The sequence below is a fragment of the Trichoderma aggressivum genome (assembly GCF_033847375.1).
Source record: "Trichoderma aggressivum f. europaeum strain CBS 100526 chromosome Unknown scaffold_004, whole genome shotgun sequence".
NCBI classification, from domain to species: Eukaryota; Fungi; Ascomycota; class Sordariomycetes; order Hypocreales; family Hypocreaceae; genus Trichoderma; species Trichoderma aggressivum.
The window spans coordinates 597697-610974 of record NW_026946370.1 but is presented as its reverse complement, the minus strand read 5'-3'; the positions used below and the strand labels follow the sequence as shown (position 1 = coordinate 610974).

The 13278-nt window shown below is 53.7% G+C and overlaps 2 protein-coding genes across 2 annotated transcripts; one reads left to right on the top strand and one right to left on the bottom strand.

Moving 5' to 3' along the window:
• Positions 1-3081: 3081 nt before the first annotated feature.
• Triagg1_1768 (uncharacterized protein) lies at positions 3082-4500 on the bottom strand (the record flags this gene model as incomplete). The annotated part of the gene is made up of 1 exon (XM_062895874.1): positions 3082-4500. The coding sequence occupies one exon, from the start codon at positions 4498-4500 to the stop codon at positions 3082-3084; it is 1419 nt and encodes a 472-aa protein (XP_062759307.1).
• A 523-nt stretch (positions 4501-5023) lies between these two features.
• Positions 5024-13243, top strand: Triagg1_1767 (uncharacterized protein; the record flags this gene model as incomplete). Its single annotated transcript, XM_062895873.1, has 8 exons — positions 5024-5242; positions 5401-5654; positions 5753-5977; positions 6030-6307; positions 6367-6608; positions 6699-11990; positions 12050-12349; positions 12416-13243. 8 exons carry the CDS (start codon positions 5024-5026, stop codon positions 13241-13243), a joined length of 7638 nt encoding a protein of 2545 aa, XP_062759306.1.
• Positions 13244-13278: the final 35 nt, after the last annotated feature.

Below are 13278 nucleotides of genomic sequence, written 5' to 3'. Positions count from 1 at the left end.
CGAAGAGATGGCGCATGCCGTCGGACCCGTAAGCGTCCATACTCTCGGGACGATGCTGCTGCTGCTGCTGATGCTGGTGACAATATCGCTGCTACTACTCTCCAAGCCGCTGAGCTACCCGAAATGAACATCGTAGCTGCTCATCACATTCGTCGACCTTGAGGCCTTTTGGTGTTGAAAACTCACGCCTGGCACCCCTGTCTTGGTTTTGGGTAACTTGTCAGTTGTCGAGTTTGTCCGCTGGCAGCGCTAGAGCTAGCTTCTGCTGCAGCCGATTCAAAACGGATCGATTGGCCTCTGTTTGGCTGCATCTCTTCCCAGGTGCATCTGATGCGGTCCGGTGGTTGCGGCCGAGGCCAGTACCAACACTCCTCTGGACCTTGCTTTACATAATGTGCCCCCAGTTGTCTGGGTCTTGGGATCCAGCTGCCTGGAATGCGCTATTCCATGCATCACTAGCACTGGTAGAGGCAGACGCGGGATATAAAAGCGTATAGCCGAGCGCTGGACGGATATAGGCGTGTGATGCCATCACATCTCGGGACGGGTGCTTTGTAGCTTTGTCATACTGGACAAGCATGCCTGCCCTGGGCACGGCGTGAATCGAGAATGTTCCGTGGCGCCTCTGTAGTTGTACTGACGTGAGATGCTGTGGAGTAGCAGTTGGACGTGCTCGTACGGTAGGTACAGACGGTATGTAGGTATGGGAGCCCTGAAGGCAAAGTGGTGATGCGACTGGCCAAAGATTGGACGGAGTACCTAGGACAAGGAGGTGCCGCAACACATGCCGCACCCTGGCGAGAGACCGCGGACAAGTTTCCGTAGATCCTAAATTGCGCTGACTCGCGTTGTTAATCGAGGATTGGACGAAACGAGTAATGCTGGGAAGTGTTTGCGGTTTGCATTGACTTGGTCTGGCCTGGCCTGGCCTCAAGCAAGCAAGCAAGCAAGCATCATGCCTCCCCTCGTTGCGAGAGGGAGGGAATGGTACCATGTTTCAGACGGCCACCATGTGCGTGGCAGAAGCAGAGTGATCTCGGCCGAGCTGCCCAGCCTCGCCTTATTGCCGATTCTCGGGTGTTTCGCAGCAGACGATCCACGTCGTATTCCGTCTCTATCCAGGCCCGGGATGCCAAGTTGGCCGAGCCCTGAATACCGGCTGTCTGGGCCAATCTCTTTTAGCTTCGGTGAGCAAACATTTGACTAGCGCGGAGCATTCCGGATCGTTGCATTGGCAGGTGGATGACGATGCTAATGCTGATGCTGATGCTGATGCCGATGCTGATGCTAATGCTCAGCTCGAGCAAGCAAGGCAGCGGTGGTTCGATGGCAGTTGAAGGTGTTTGTTTCAGTTCGGTTGCCGCGTTCGCAGAGACGGGCTGGCCTGCATCTGCAGCTGCATTAGCAGGTACATGCAGCTGCGGTTGCCCCGTGCAGCGCGTTGCAGGTACCAGCCATAGGACCAGCCATGGGCATTTTCAGGCCTCCAGCTGCTGTACGGGCCAGGCTCTAGCGGAGACTTTTCCTCTGCATCGTCTGTTGTTTCGGCTTCCTTCTATTGTCACATCACCATGTATCTCATCCAGCATAATTGCCTCACGGGGCCAAAACAAAAGCACATTCGCAACAGCAGTCGCCTATCGGTCCAATCGGTGAGCGGGCACGAGGACAAACAACTCGGCAAAGTTCGGTTGGTGGCCAACATTCATTCCATGTGCCGCTAGGGATGTTTGCGCGCTCCTCATCGGCTTCGGCTTCGAGGGCCCTTTCTGCGGCCTCTACTCCCTATGTTGTTGGTCCAGGGTCTTGTTTGGTTTCGTCTGAGGCTCTGTCAATGCCGCTCTGTCGAGCTGGTTAGCCATGGACGTGCTGCTGTAATGTAATGCACATGCACATGCAGAGTCACATACGAGTCCAATGTCCAAGGGCCAGCCAGGATGGGGTGCATGTGGGCGACTCCGTCCTCGTACAGAGCTCGGATCGTCAACGCACTTTTGCCTTGCTGTGCCTTGCTGTGCCTTGCTGTGCCATGCTCTGCCTTGCTCTACCTTGTTCTCTGGCTTACAGTGCTCTGCCTCTGTTGCCTTGGTTGCGTCGGACTCGACAAGGCCTGCTTGTTTCGCATATGGGAGTCTCTCGTTTCAGATCCTCCTCCAGGCCCGGACTCATCAGATTTCGCTTCCCGCAAATCTGTCGCGTGGCGCCCATGGATTTGGAGATGCTGCTTGGGACGGCGCAGCTAATTTCTCACCGCTTCTCGATTGGATCCCTCCCCTGGACCCTCGACGCACTCATCCCGCCACCCTGGTCGCAGGCGGTTCTTGGTTCGTTCGGCCGTCTGCTGTTGGGTCTCCCGCGGATACCGGTGCTATGGAACCCCGCCCGTTTCCCCCGTTATTAATTGCTTCTTCCATCTTTGCCGTCCAATCAGCCGTCAATGTCTCAACCACATTGTCGGGTTCGCTGAGTTGGCCCCTCCACTCCCCCTCCGGAGTTGCACACGTCATTGGCAACCCGGCTTTTCACCTGCACCTTGATATTGCTAGCCCGGGAAACTGGGTAAAGGACACACGCGGCGTTTGAGCGCCTCGTCCAAGGTCTCTCTCTCTGCCTGTTGTGTGCTGTGGTGCTACATACGGCTCGTACTAACTGCCTGGCCAAGAAACCTAGAGTTCCATTGACAAGGGGACTTGGAAGTTAAGATCCTCATTCTCAAGCCGTCCCGCCCCTAATCATGGCTCGGCCCGCCGCCATATCCTACAGTGTAGAGAGCTCCTTGGATTACCTAGTATTTAATGGCCGGCGTGCTAATGACCGGCGTGCCAAGTACACTTGTGCCGCGCTGCAGACGGCTGTTGGTACGATCAATGAGACACAAACAGAGAGCGAGACCAATGGGCCAATTGTCATCAAGGAAGTGTTGGGTTGATTCGACTAATCATATCACAATCTGTTGCTGCGGTAGAGGGGGGTCGGGCTAGTCATGCCCGTACAAAGTTCCAAAATCGCCTCCATCCATCAATCCTGTGGTTGGGTCAAGAAGTAGCTGTTGAGCCGGAGCCAGCTGTTCAACTCCAACCACTACTCCAGCTGAGTTACCCATTTCGTCCAATCCGCGTCCTCCTTCAGTCGCACGGCCGTGTCCGGCGCGGTCCACAGCATAATTTCGATTCCTCCGTGGATGGAGGGCAGAATAATGACAAAGCCGTCCATGAAGGCCGGGAATGCCCACCTCAGAGCCTTGATGTCCCCAAGCTCCGGACCCCAGCTGGCCTCCTTGAGCATGTCTCCCAGCCGAGCCGGTGCCGTGACTAGCACGTCGTAGTTGAGTGGTGGCAGCAGCTTATTGGCAACGTTGCCACAGGTTTGCAGCGCGCCGGTCAAGGACCAGAGCTCGTCTGGAGTCCACCATTCGATGGAAGCGGCAACCTTCTTTGCGATTGCATAGAGGGATTCCACCCCGGGCGCTTCTAGCTCTTCAGCCGTTGCATTAGCCTTGGCCAGAGCAATGGCGTTGCCAGGGTACTCGGGGGCCAGTGGCGGATCCACGCGCCTCCTCACATTGACCGAAGTGAGAAGCGAGCTCGAGGCGACCTGCTTCTCCGTGAGCCGCCGAGCCCTGGTGACTTGTTTCCAGATAAGCGCGGATAGTGTGGCATTGGCAGTGACAGACGACTCTTCCTTGGTCCGTGGCACGGTTGCGTCTCGAAGGGCGTCTAGCTTCTCCTGCGTCATGGCCCAATGGGACACGCGAACGAGTTTGGCGATTCCGTCGTGGTCACCCGCAACGGCCTTCTGCAGGATCTTGGCCTGCATATGCTCGTATGATCGATCCGGGCCAGTCTGGTATGTGGGGAACTCGGACAGCGGGCGTTCCATCCTTGGGCCGAAGAGCTGAGATGCTTCCAACGAATCGTGGTCCAGCCGTTGCTTCTCGGTGACAACCAGGCCGCCAGAGACTGCGGCCACATGCTTGGCCCAGACAGCCACAAAGGTACCCATGCCCTGGGCGTCCATGACCACATGATGGCCGCCAAAGGTAAGGACCAGGCCGCCCTTGATCAACGTCGCCTGCAGCGTCATGACGGGACTTGTTGCCGAGTGGCCCAGAGGCTTCGGGGCGAACTGAGACGCCGGCAGGGCGGAGAATGGAAAATTGCGTTGCGCCAGGTCCTCATAGTCGACGTCTGGCAGCTCCTTGACGTGGAACCAGACTCCTGCGTCCTGGCCGTACTCGAGCTGGATTGTGTCGTTGGCTGGGTCCAACGGAATTATGTCCGCAGCCAGAATGGTCAGTTCGTCAATGGCCAGCGAGAGGGCCCTCTTCAGATTCTGTAAAATTATGGGCCGAAGCGAAGGCTCATCAATCTTAAAAATGACCATCATCGGGAGAATGACCCTGACCATGTATTGATCAAGCGGTGTGACTGAAATCCGGCCTGGCACGGGCGCCTTGCTTGGTCGAACCAACGTCTTTTCCGAAAAGGCAATCGAGCCCATTGTTGCGAGATGTGCGCGAGAGAGTGTCGTGCGAATAGAGTCTGGTCCGATTGCTGTGCCCGAGATGCCATCTTGAATCGCCGGGTCGGGGGTAATTTTATATTATCCGCGGCGCTCATGGGCCACGCATCGGCGGATCGTGTCAAGCGCGTCTCCAGATTTCTAGCCGGCCACTTTTACGGCCACTCTGACCAGGCCGATCCCTTTTCCTCTCCAACCTGCATGCTGTCACATGGCGGCGACATTGAGCGAGCTAGGCCTGGCATTTCATGCCATCCGTCTTTTCGTTCCCTTTTTCTACCCTCTCCTCCCCCGTATCCTCTTCCCTGCAATGCAATCAAAACTGGGGCGGCCAAGGAGATTATTCCATATGAAGTCAGCTTATTTATTCCCGCTCGTTTGACACTACGCTTCGGCAATCGCATATATCCCTAGCCTCGAACCTGGGTTGTCAACCCTCTCTCTCGCTCTCTCCATAGCAGAGTAGAGTCTTTTCTGTTCTCCAGTCGAACCCCTACAGACCATGGCTTCGACTGACGGCATTGACTCTCGTTGGCTGGATGCCAACGGGGCCGAGCCCATTGCCATCATTGGATCTGCCTGCCGGTTCTCGGGCACTGCTTCCAATGAGGATGGTCTCTGGCAGATGTTGTCAAGCGGGAGGACTAGCTGGGCTAGCAATGCCAGAAACCGATTCAAGATGGAGTCATTCTGGCACCCCCAGGCCCATCTCCCCGGCTCGGTACGTTGCGGATTGCAGAGTCGAACAAGTCGAGAGAATACAAGAGATGGAGAGGGAATCCTCTTCTTGCCCCCTTCTCCTTCTCTCACGCCTCTCTACAGTGTTGCTTTTTTTTTTTTGTTATCAAGGGATTAAAGACTAACTCGCTCTTTTCATAGACAAACGCTCGGGGCGTTCATCTGCTTCACCAGGACCCAGCTGTCTTTGACAATGACTTCTTCGGCATCAGTGGAGTTGAAGCCAAAGCCATTGATCCTCAGCAGAGACTCATGCTCGAGGTGGCCTACGAAACTTTTGAGAATGCCGGCATTCCCCTGAATAAGCTCGAAGGCTCAAACACGGGCGTTTTCTGCGCCGTGTCATACACGGATTACGATCAGATCCTCGGTCGCGATCCCGAGACGTCACCAATGTAAGTCTCGCTCAACTCTACCACAAAAAAGAAGACGGGGAGGAGGAGGCGAAACCTGGTGTATCATCTCTCTACGAATGCTCACCGCCGTGTTGCAGGTACCGCTTCACAGGGACCGGCCCGTCTCTCACATCCGCCCGCGTGTCCTATGCCTTTGACTTGCACGGACCCAGCAAATCCGTCGACACGGCCTGCTCTAGCGCCCTCGTGGCCGTACACGATGCCATCCACGCTCTTCGAGCTGGTGATGCTGACCAAGTTCTGGTGGGGGGCTCTAATCTAATTCTGGACCCCGACAAGATGTCCATCATTTCGTCCATGCAGTAAGATTTAGGTGTCCCCCTTGTCGAATACCCTTTGCTAAACAATTTCAAGGTTCCTCTCCCCTGACGGCCGGTGTTATTCCTTCGACTCTCGCGCGAGCGGGTATGCCCGAGGTGAAGGTGTAGTTGCCATTCTCCTCAAGCCCCTTAGCGCAGCTCTTCGGGATGGCGATAGAATTCGATCCGTCATCCGCGGTAGCGCAGTCGTGTCCGATGGCAAAACCCCGGGCATTACAATGCCATCGCCAGTCAGCCAGTACGCAACAATTCAACGTGCTTACAAGACGGCTGGGCTTGATCCCAGGGAGACGGTTTACGTGGAAGCACATGGTAACATACCTCCTGATGAAGGCCTTTCGTCCAGCTTCGCTCACATAGGAAACCTCTAGGAACTGGTACCAATGCGGGAGACAACTGCGAGGCAACTGCTTTTAATAATGCATTTTGCTCGGACAGGTCTGACAAGCTTATTATCGGTAGCGTCAAGTCTAACTTGGGCCACACCGAATGCGTGTCAGGGTTGGCGGGTTTAGTCAAAGTACTTTTGATGCTTGAGAAGGGAGGCATTGTTCCGACTCCTACCTTTGAACATGCAAACCCCAATTTGAAATTGGAATCACGGGGGCTAGAGGTGAGCGCAAAGACATTTTGAAAAAAGCTTTCCCTGTGCAAGTGAAGGAAAAATGACAACATCGACTGACCGATAGTCTCTCCTCTCTAGGTTGCATCCAAATTCCAAGAGTGGCCAGAAGGGCAGCTCCGCCGCGCATCCATAAATGGATCCGGCTATGGGGGTACGAATACCCATGTCATTCTCGAAGCTTGGACAGAACCCGCCAAGACAGCAGAACCAACACCAATAGTTGAGACAAGGGTAACGCGTGGCGCAATTGCTACCGAATCTCCAAACAAAGGCTCCAAAGTCTTTGTATGGAGCCACCAGCGGGAAGACGGCTTTGCCAAGCTGGCCAGTACGTGGAAGAGATTCATCATGGCGAGCAAGGCAAACCGTCAACAGTTGTCTCTGGATGACTTGGCTTTTACGCTGTCATCTCGGAGATCCCGACTTTCACAGAGGGTTGCCGTTGTTGCTTCCAACATTGACCAACTCCTAGAAGGGCTCAGAGAGATTGAACTGGGATCAATCCGCCCTGTCAAAGCACTGACGGATGCGCGAACGTGTTTCATCTTCACCGGTAAGTCGCTGAGAGACTGTGCTAAATCCAACCATGAGTGGCATCGATCAACCCCTGCTGACAATTTCATTCCTTCCTCAATAGGCCAGGGAGCGCAATGGGCGCGAATGGGCTTGGAGCTTCTCTCGTACCCAGTCTATGCTGAGTCTATGCTGAAATCCGAAAGAGAGCTCATCCGGATGGGCGCAACTTGGCGCTTGGTCGATGAATTGAAGAAGACCAAGGAGAACTCTCGCATCAATGACGCAGAGTTGGCGCAGCCCTGCTGTACGGCGATCCAGGTCGCATTGGTGGATCTTCTTGCCTCATGGGGCGTCCATCCCGATCTGGTCTGCGGCCATTCGAGTGGAGAAATCGCGGCAGCATATGCTGCTGGAAGCTTAACCGCATCGGACGCTCTCAAGGTGGCCTACCACAGGGGCAAGTCGGTATACTATCTCAAGCTGAAGAAGGGCACAAGGCAGGGTGGGATGCTTGCTGCAGGTCTGTCAGAGACTGATGCGCAAAAGTATCTATCAAAGTACAGCGAGCAGACTGTGAATGTGGCATGCATCAACAGTCCTACCAGTGTGACGCTGTCCGGTGACGTTGCGGCCATTGATGAGATTGCCTCCAAATTGGAAGAAGACGGTGTCTTCAACCGGAAACTCGCTGTTCCAGTAGCTTACCATTCATCTCACATGGCTGCTATTGGAGAATTCTACCTGGCAGCGCTGGAAAAACTTCAACCTTGCCAGTTCAAACCTGGTGTGCGAATGATTTCTTCAGTCACTTGTGATGAAGTTGACGGCCGGGAGATGGACGGTGCATACTGGGTTTCTAATCTGCTCCGCCCTGTTCGCTTCTCGCCAGCCTTGTCCAAGGTTCTCAGTCTACCTGTAAAGGGTAGTTCCTCATCTACGTTGCCACCCACTGTCATGGTCGAGCTCGGCCCTCACTCAGCTCTTCAGGGGCCTGCTACTCAAATAGCAAAGACCATTCCGGGATTGCCTTCAAACTACTTCTCCTGTTTGAAGAGAAACCAAGACGCAGTTCAGAGTGCACTGTCCTTTGCTAGTTCCCTATTCACCCACGGCCTTCCCATTGCACTTACAGGCGCCAACAACCCCTTGGGTGTCCACACAAAGGTTCTGACCAACTTGCCGTCATATAGCTGGAATCATGGCAAGGCGCATTGGAACGAATCCCGAAGAAGTCAGGCGTACCGTATGCGAAAGTTTCCCCGCCATGATCTTCTGGGATCTGCTGCTGCTGATAGTATCAGCGCTGAGCCGTCTTGGAGAATGTTCATCAGGCTCTCCGAAATGCCATGGGTCAAAGGCCATTGCATTGATGGCCAGATTGTGTTCTCCGCAGCTGGTTTCCTCACCATGATTGTGGAGGCCTTGAAGCGCCAGGCGAATACGTTGCAACGCCCATGGAAGAACAGAGTAATAGAATTCAAGCAAGTTGTCATTGATCGACCTCTTCTTATCCAGGACGATGCATTTGGAGCCGAAGTCTTTACCCTTCTGCGCCCTTATTCCGTGACATCTCGTGACTCGAGCTTGAAGTGGCAAGAATTTCGAATCTACAGTGTGTCTCAGAACAATGAATCTACGGAGCACTGTCGAGGGCTGATTGCTCTATCAGAGAATATGGGAAGACTGAGAACCAGCTCATCTTCTACAGCCGCCCTGCCTCGGGCGGGTGATGATTCTGACGAGTGGACACAACTAGAGTCAAGGGAGCTTTACAAGCTTCTTGGCTCTTCAGGAAATGACTACTCCGGGTGCTTTGCAAACCTTGATAACGTTTCAGCCCGTGCCTGGGAGTCCAGCTGTGAGCTGACTGTTCCGGATGTGAAAGCCACAATGCCCTCGGCCCACCAAGAACCACATCACATACATCCTACGACACTTGAAGGCTGCTTCTTGGCATGTCTGCCTGGCGTGAAATTCGCGAATAGCTTGGACGGTCCTCAGGTCGTCGCCGCTATTGATGAGCTTTGCATCTCCACAGACATAGATCTCATACCCGGACGCAAAATCTCCATTGCGGCTAGGACCAACCCCTATGGGCTGAGACAGCACTCCTCCGACATATTCGCCACAGATTTTGATAATGCAGACCGTGTCATACTTCGTGTTGGAGGGATCAAATTCTCGTCCCTGGGTAGCTATCAGCAAGACGCCAGCCAGGTTGATGATCCCCTATGTCACAAGGTCGAATGGCTCATGGACCCGTTTTCTTCTTCAAGAGACGCTGTGGCCAAGTATTGCCAAAGAAATTTGGTTTATAGGAATCAGCAACTGCGGAAAAATTGTGATCCAGTTTCTCTTGGCATCATCCGAGATACTCTTGCTCAAATCTCAAGCGAAGATGAGCCATCAATTACTCACCATCTGCGACGTTTCTACGGCTGGATGCAAGAGCAGGATATTTCAAGCGCCCCGTTGACCAATTCCAATGACCAAGCGCTGAGTGCGGCAGGCCAGGTGTTGAATCAACTTGGCCCCCATTTAGCGGACATTTTACGAGGGAACCAAGACATAATGTCTGTCTTGCCAGATACTGAGCTATTGCGTCGCCTTTACTTGGACGATGATTGCTTCAGTAGATGCCACACACAGCTCGCCGAATATCTCAAGTTGCTTCAATACAAAGTGCCGAATCTGCGTATTCTAGAAGTTGGTGGGGGAGATGGCGTCTTGACATCTGTACTTCTCGAGGCCCTCTATGGGGATAAGCGTGACTATGCTACTACCCGCGGCACATACGTTTTCACCGATGTTTCCGATCTTAACACTTCCAAGGCTCAAGAGGCGATGAAGATGTTTGAAGATGTCATGGAGTTCAAGTGTCTTGATATTGAACGGTCCCCGGCGCAACAGGGGTTTGAGCTCAATTCTTTCGACATCATCGTCACATCAAATGCTATACATACGGCACGTGGCATTGAGCATACGCTTAACAACCTCAATAGCCTTCTCAAGCCCGATGGTCAGATTGCCTTTATAGAGCTCACAGCGCCATCCCTGCGATGGGGTCTCCTCGGCGGGAGCCTTCCAAACTGGTGGGCAGGTGTAGAGGAAGGGCGCATAAGCTCTCCTCTTCTGTCAACACCAGAATGGGAAAAGGTCCTCGTAAAGAGCGGCTTTTCTGGTGTTTCAGTCGAAATGAGGGATTTTGAATCAGATGAAGAGCATGAAGCAAGTCTACTCATCTCTCACGCTGCCAATACCGGAGTGAAGGCGGGCGTTGGAAACATCTCCATCTTTACAGGACAGCAGAGTGACGACTTGGCGGGTGAGCTACGCAGTGGACTGGTGGCGCGATATCCGGGAACCGTAGTGTCCATCGTTCCGCTTGCTAAAGCGACAGCCGCTCCTGGGACCTACATCTTCCTACCAGACGTTGCTGAGGACTTCTTGGTGGGAGCATCTGAGAAGGATTGGGAAAACACAAAGAACCTCTTGAGTGATGCCAAAGCCGTGCTTTGGGTAACCAAGGGAGCTTCTTTGGCTGGCTCAGAAACTTCTGGTGCACTCATCACAGGTCTGGCGCGTAGCCTACGTGCATCACGGCCTGATCTCAGCCTTTTCACTCTAGACATTGACGCAGAGTCGGCGGAGGTTTCTGGGATCCTGCAGGTATATGAAAAGTACCTCGGTCCAAGTGCTTCTCCTTACTCAGCGTCAGAATGGGAGCTTGCTCTGTCCAACGGAAACATTGTGATACCACGTCTGCTGGAGAATAAAGAGGTCAACCTCCAGGTTCAAGATGCTACATCAAAGCACCACCCACGCGATGAAGTTTACACTGATTTCGACCGACCTTTGAGTCTCCGGATCAACTCTGTTGGAGTATTCGATTCCTTGTACTGGGCTGATGATCAAGTCCATTCTCTACCTCCCAAGCCAACACAAGTCAAAGTTCGCGTGGAGACCTTTGCACTTAACTTCAAGGACATGCTGACCACTACTGGCCAACTGGAAGGCAATTCTGCTCTCCTCCTGGAGGGCAGTGGCGTGATTCTCGAAGTTGGAGATGCTTCTCAGTCAAGCTTCTCCGTCGGAGATCGAGTCAGCTTCTTTTCCCCTGATGGGCTTGCCACTGTCAGCAATGTGGATGTTCGTCACACAGTCAAGGTTCCTGAAGATGTCAGTGGTGAGATTGCTGCTGCCGTTCCATTGGCTTACTCAACTGCTCTTTATGCTCTCCGAGACATTGCCAGAATCCAAGGAGGTGAGAGTATCCTGATTCACTCTGGAGCTGGAGCGGTCGGCCAGGCGGCAATTGCGCTTGCGAGGGCTTTTGGTGTTGAAGAGATATATGTTACTGCTGGAAGCTCAGAAAGAGCAGAACTCGTTAGCAAGACGTTTGGTATCCCAGCTGAGCGTATATTATCCAGCCGAGATCTGGACCTCGGTCATCGTCTTCTCGACTTGACCAATGGCCGAGGTGTCGATGTTGTCGTGGGTTCTCTTTCTGGAGACGCATTTTCCGAAAGCTGTAGTGCCATAGCTTCCTTTGGCCGAATCATTCAGTTGTGCGAGAGGGATGTGGCAAATGGTGGACGGGTTGATATGAAACATCTCCAGAGAAATGCCTCTCTCTCTGTCGTCAACATGGGATTCCTCGCGCGAGAAAGGCCGCGAGTGTTCAAGGAGGTGCTGGAAACTTGCTTCAGTATGCTCCAGAAGAGGACTCTGCCCTTGCTCGGCCCAATCGCCACGTATCATGCTTCCAACGTCGCAGAGCAGCTTCGACTTATGCAGGCGGGTGGTCACGTAGGCAAGACTGTGTTCCAGCTGGACTCTAGTCTGCCTTTAAAGGTAAGTTGTGTTCATTTACAACATTTCTTTGCATAATCTCGTCACTAACCTGCTTCAAGTTTCAACCGCCAAAGCCCAAACCTGCGGCTCTGCAAAATAACAGCTCTTACCTTGTTGTTGGCAGTGTTGGGAACTTGGACGCAGCAATTGCCAAGTACTTGGCAAAACTGGGAGCTCATCGTCTCATTGCGTGTCAAGGGTCTGGCGTTGAGGTAGTATGTGATGACGTGAAGAGACTCGGGACCGAAGTTGCCTTTATCCCCGGTAATACTTCCACACGGCCCCTTGTAGATCAACTTAGAGACGCAAGCGTGGGCGCGCCCATTAGAGGAATCATTCTTGGGGATTCCGAGACATTTGTAAGAGCCCCCTTTCACCTCTGTGTTTGTTCTCTAGAGCGCATCAGCTGACAATATGGTCCTTAGGATACGGATATTACATCCGTGACATACTCTCAGTGGTCCACCACTGTTGAACCCACAACAAAAGGCATCATCAGCCTCCAAGAAGCCTTTGGTTCAAACCTCGACTTCTTCATTCTGCTGAATCGCACTTCCTCTGTTGTAGGTGGCCCTGAACAGAGCGTCACGGATGCAATTGGTGCGTTCCGGGATAGCTTCGCCCAGTCTCAAGCCCGTCTTGGATTACCCGTCAGAGCCATAAACATTGGCACAATGCAGAAAGACAACCCTGCAAACGGTGACGAAGACACGCTGCCTCCTTCCGACGTCCGGCCACAGACTATGGAAGAAGTCCTCGCAGTGATCAACTACGCCATACAGAATCCCGTCGCAAAGGGACAAATCATTTGCGGCGCAAGCCAATTCGCTCCCGACCCTTCTTCCCCGGCCGCGCAGCGTCCAGATGCTCGCTTCTCGCACATCTGGTCTCGCACGACGCCTCGCGCCTCCAAGGGCGGCGAAGACGACGCCTTTGACGTGCAGGCCGCTCTGCGAGGCTCGTCCAGCGGCGACGCAGCCGTAGAAGCCGTGTTTACGGGCTTGAAGCAGAAACTCGCTCGCCTGCTGGCCGTTGCCACGACGGAGATCCAGCCGGACCGCGCGGTGTCGACGTACGGCGTGGATTCGCTCGTCGCGGTGGAGCTGAGGAATTGGATCACGGGGCATTTGGGAGGGCATGTGCAGATGCTAGAATTGATGAGCTCGTTGTCGATTATGCAGTTGTCGGAGGTTATTGCTAAGAGGTCGAGGTTGGTGCCGGCGAGTGTGTTTGGAGGCGCGGAAAAGAGTTGAAAAGGAAATGTGATGGCATGTAGATGGTTGGATTG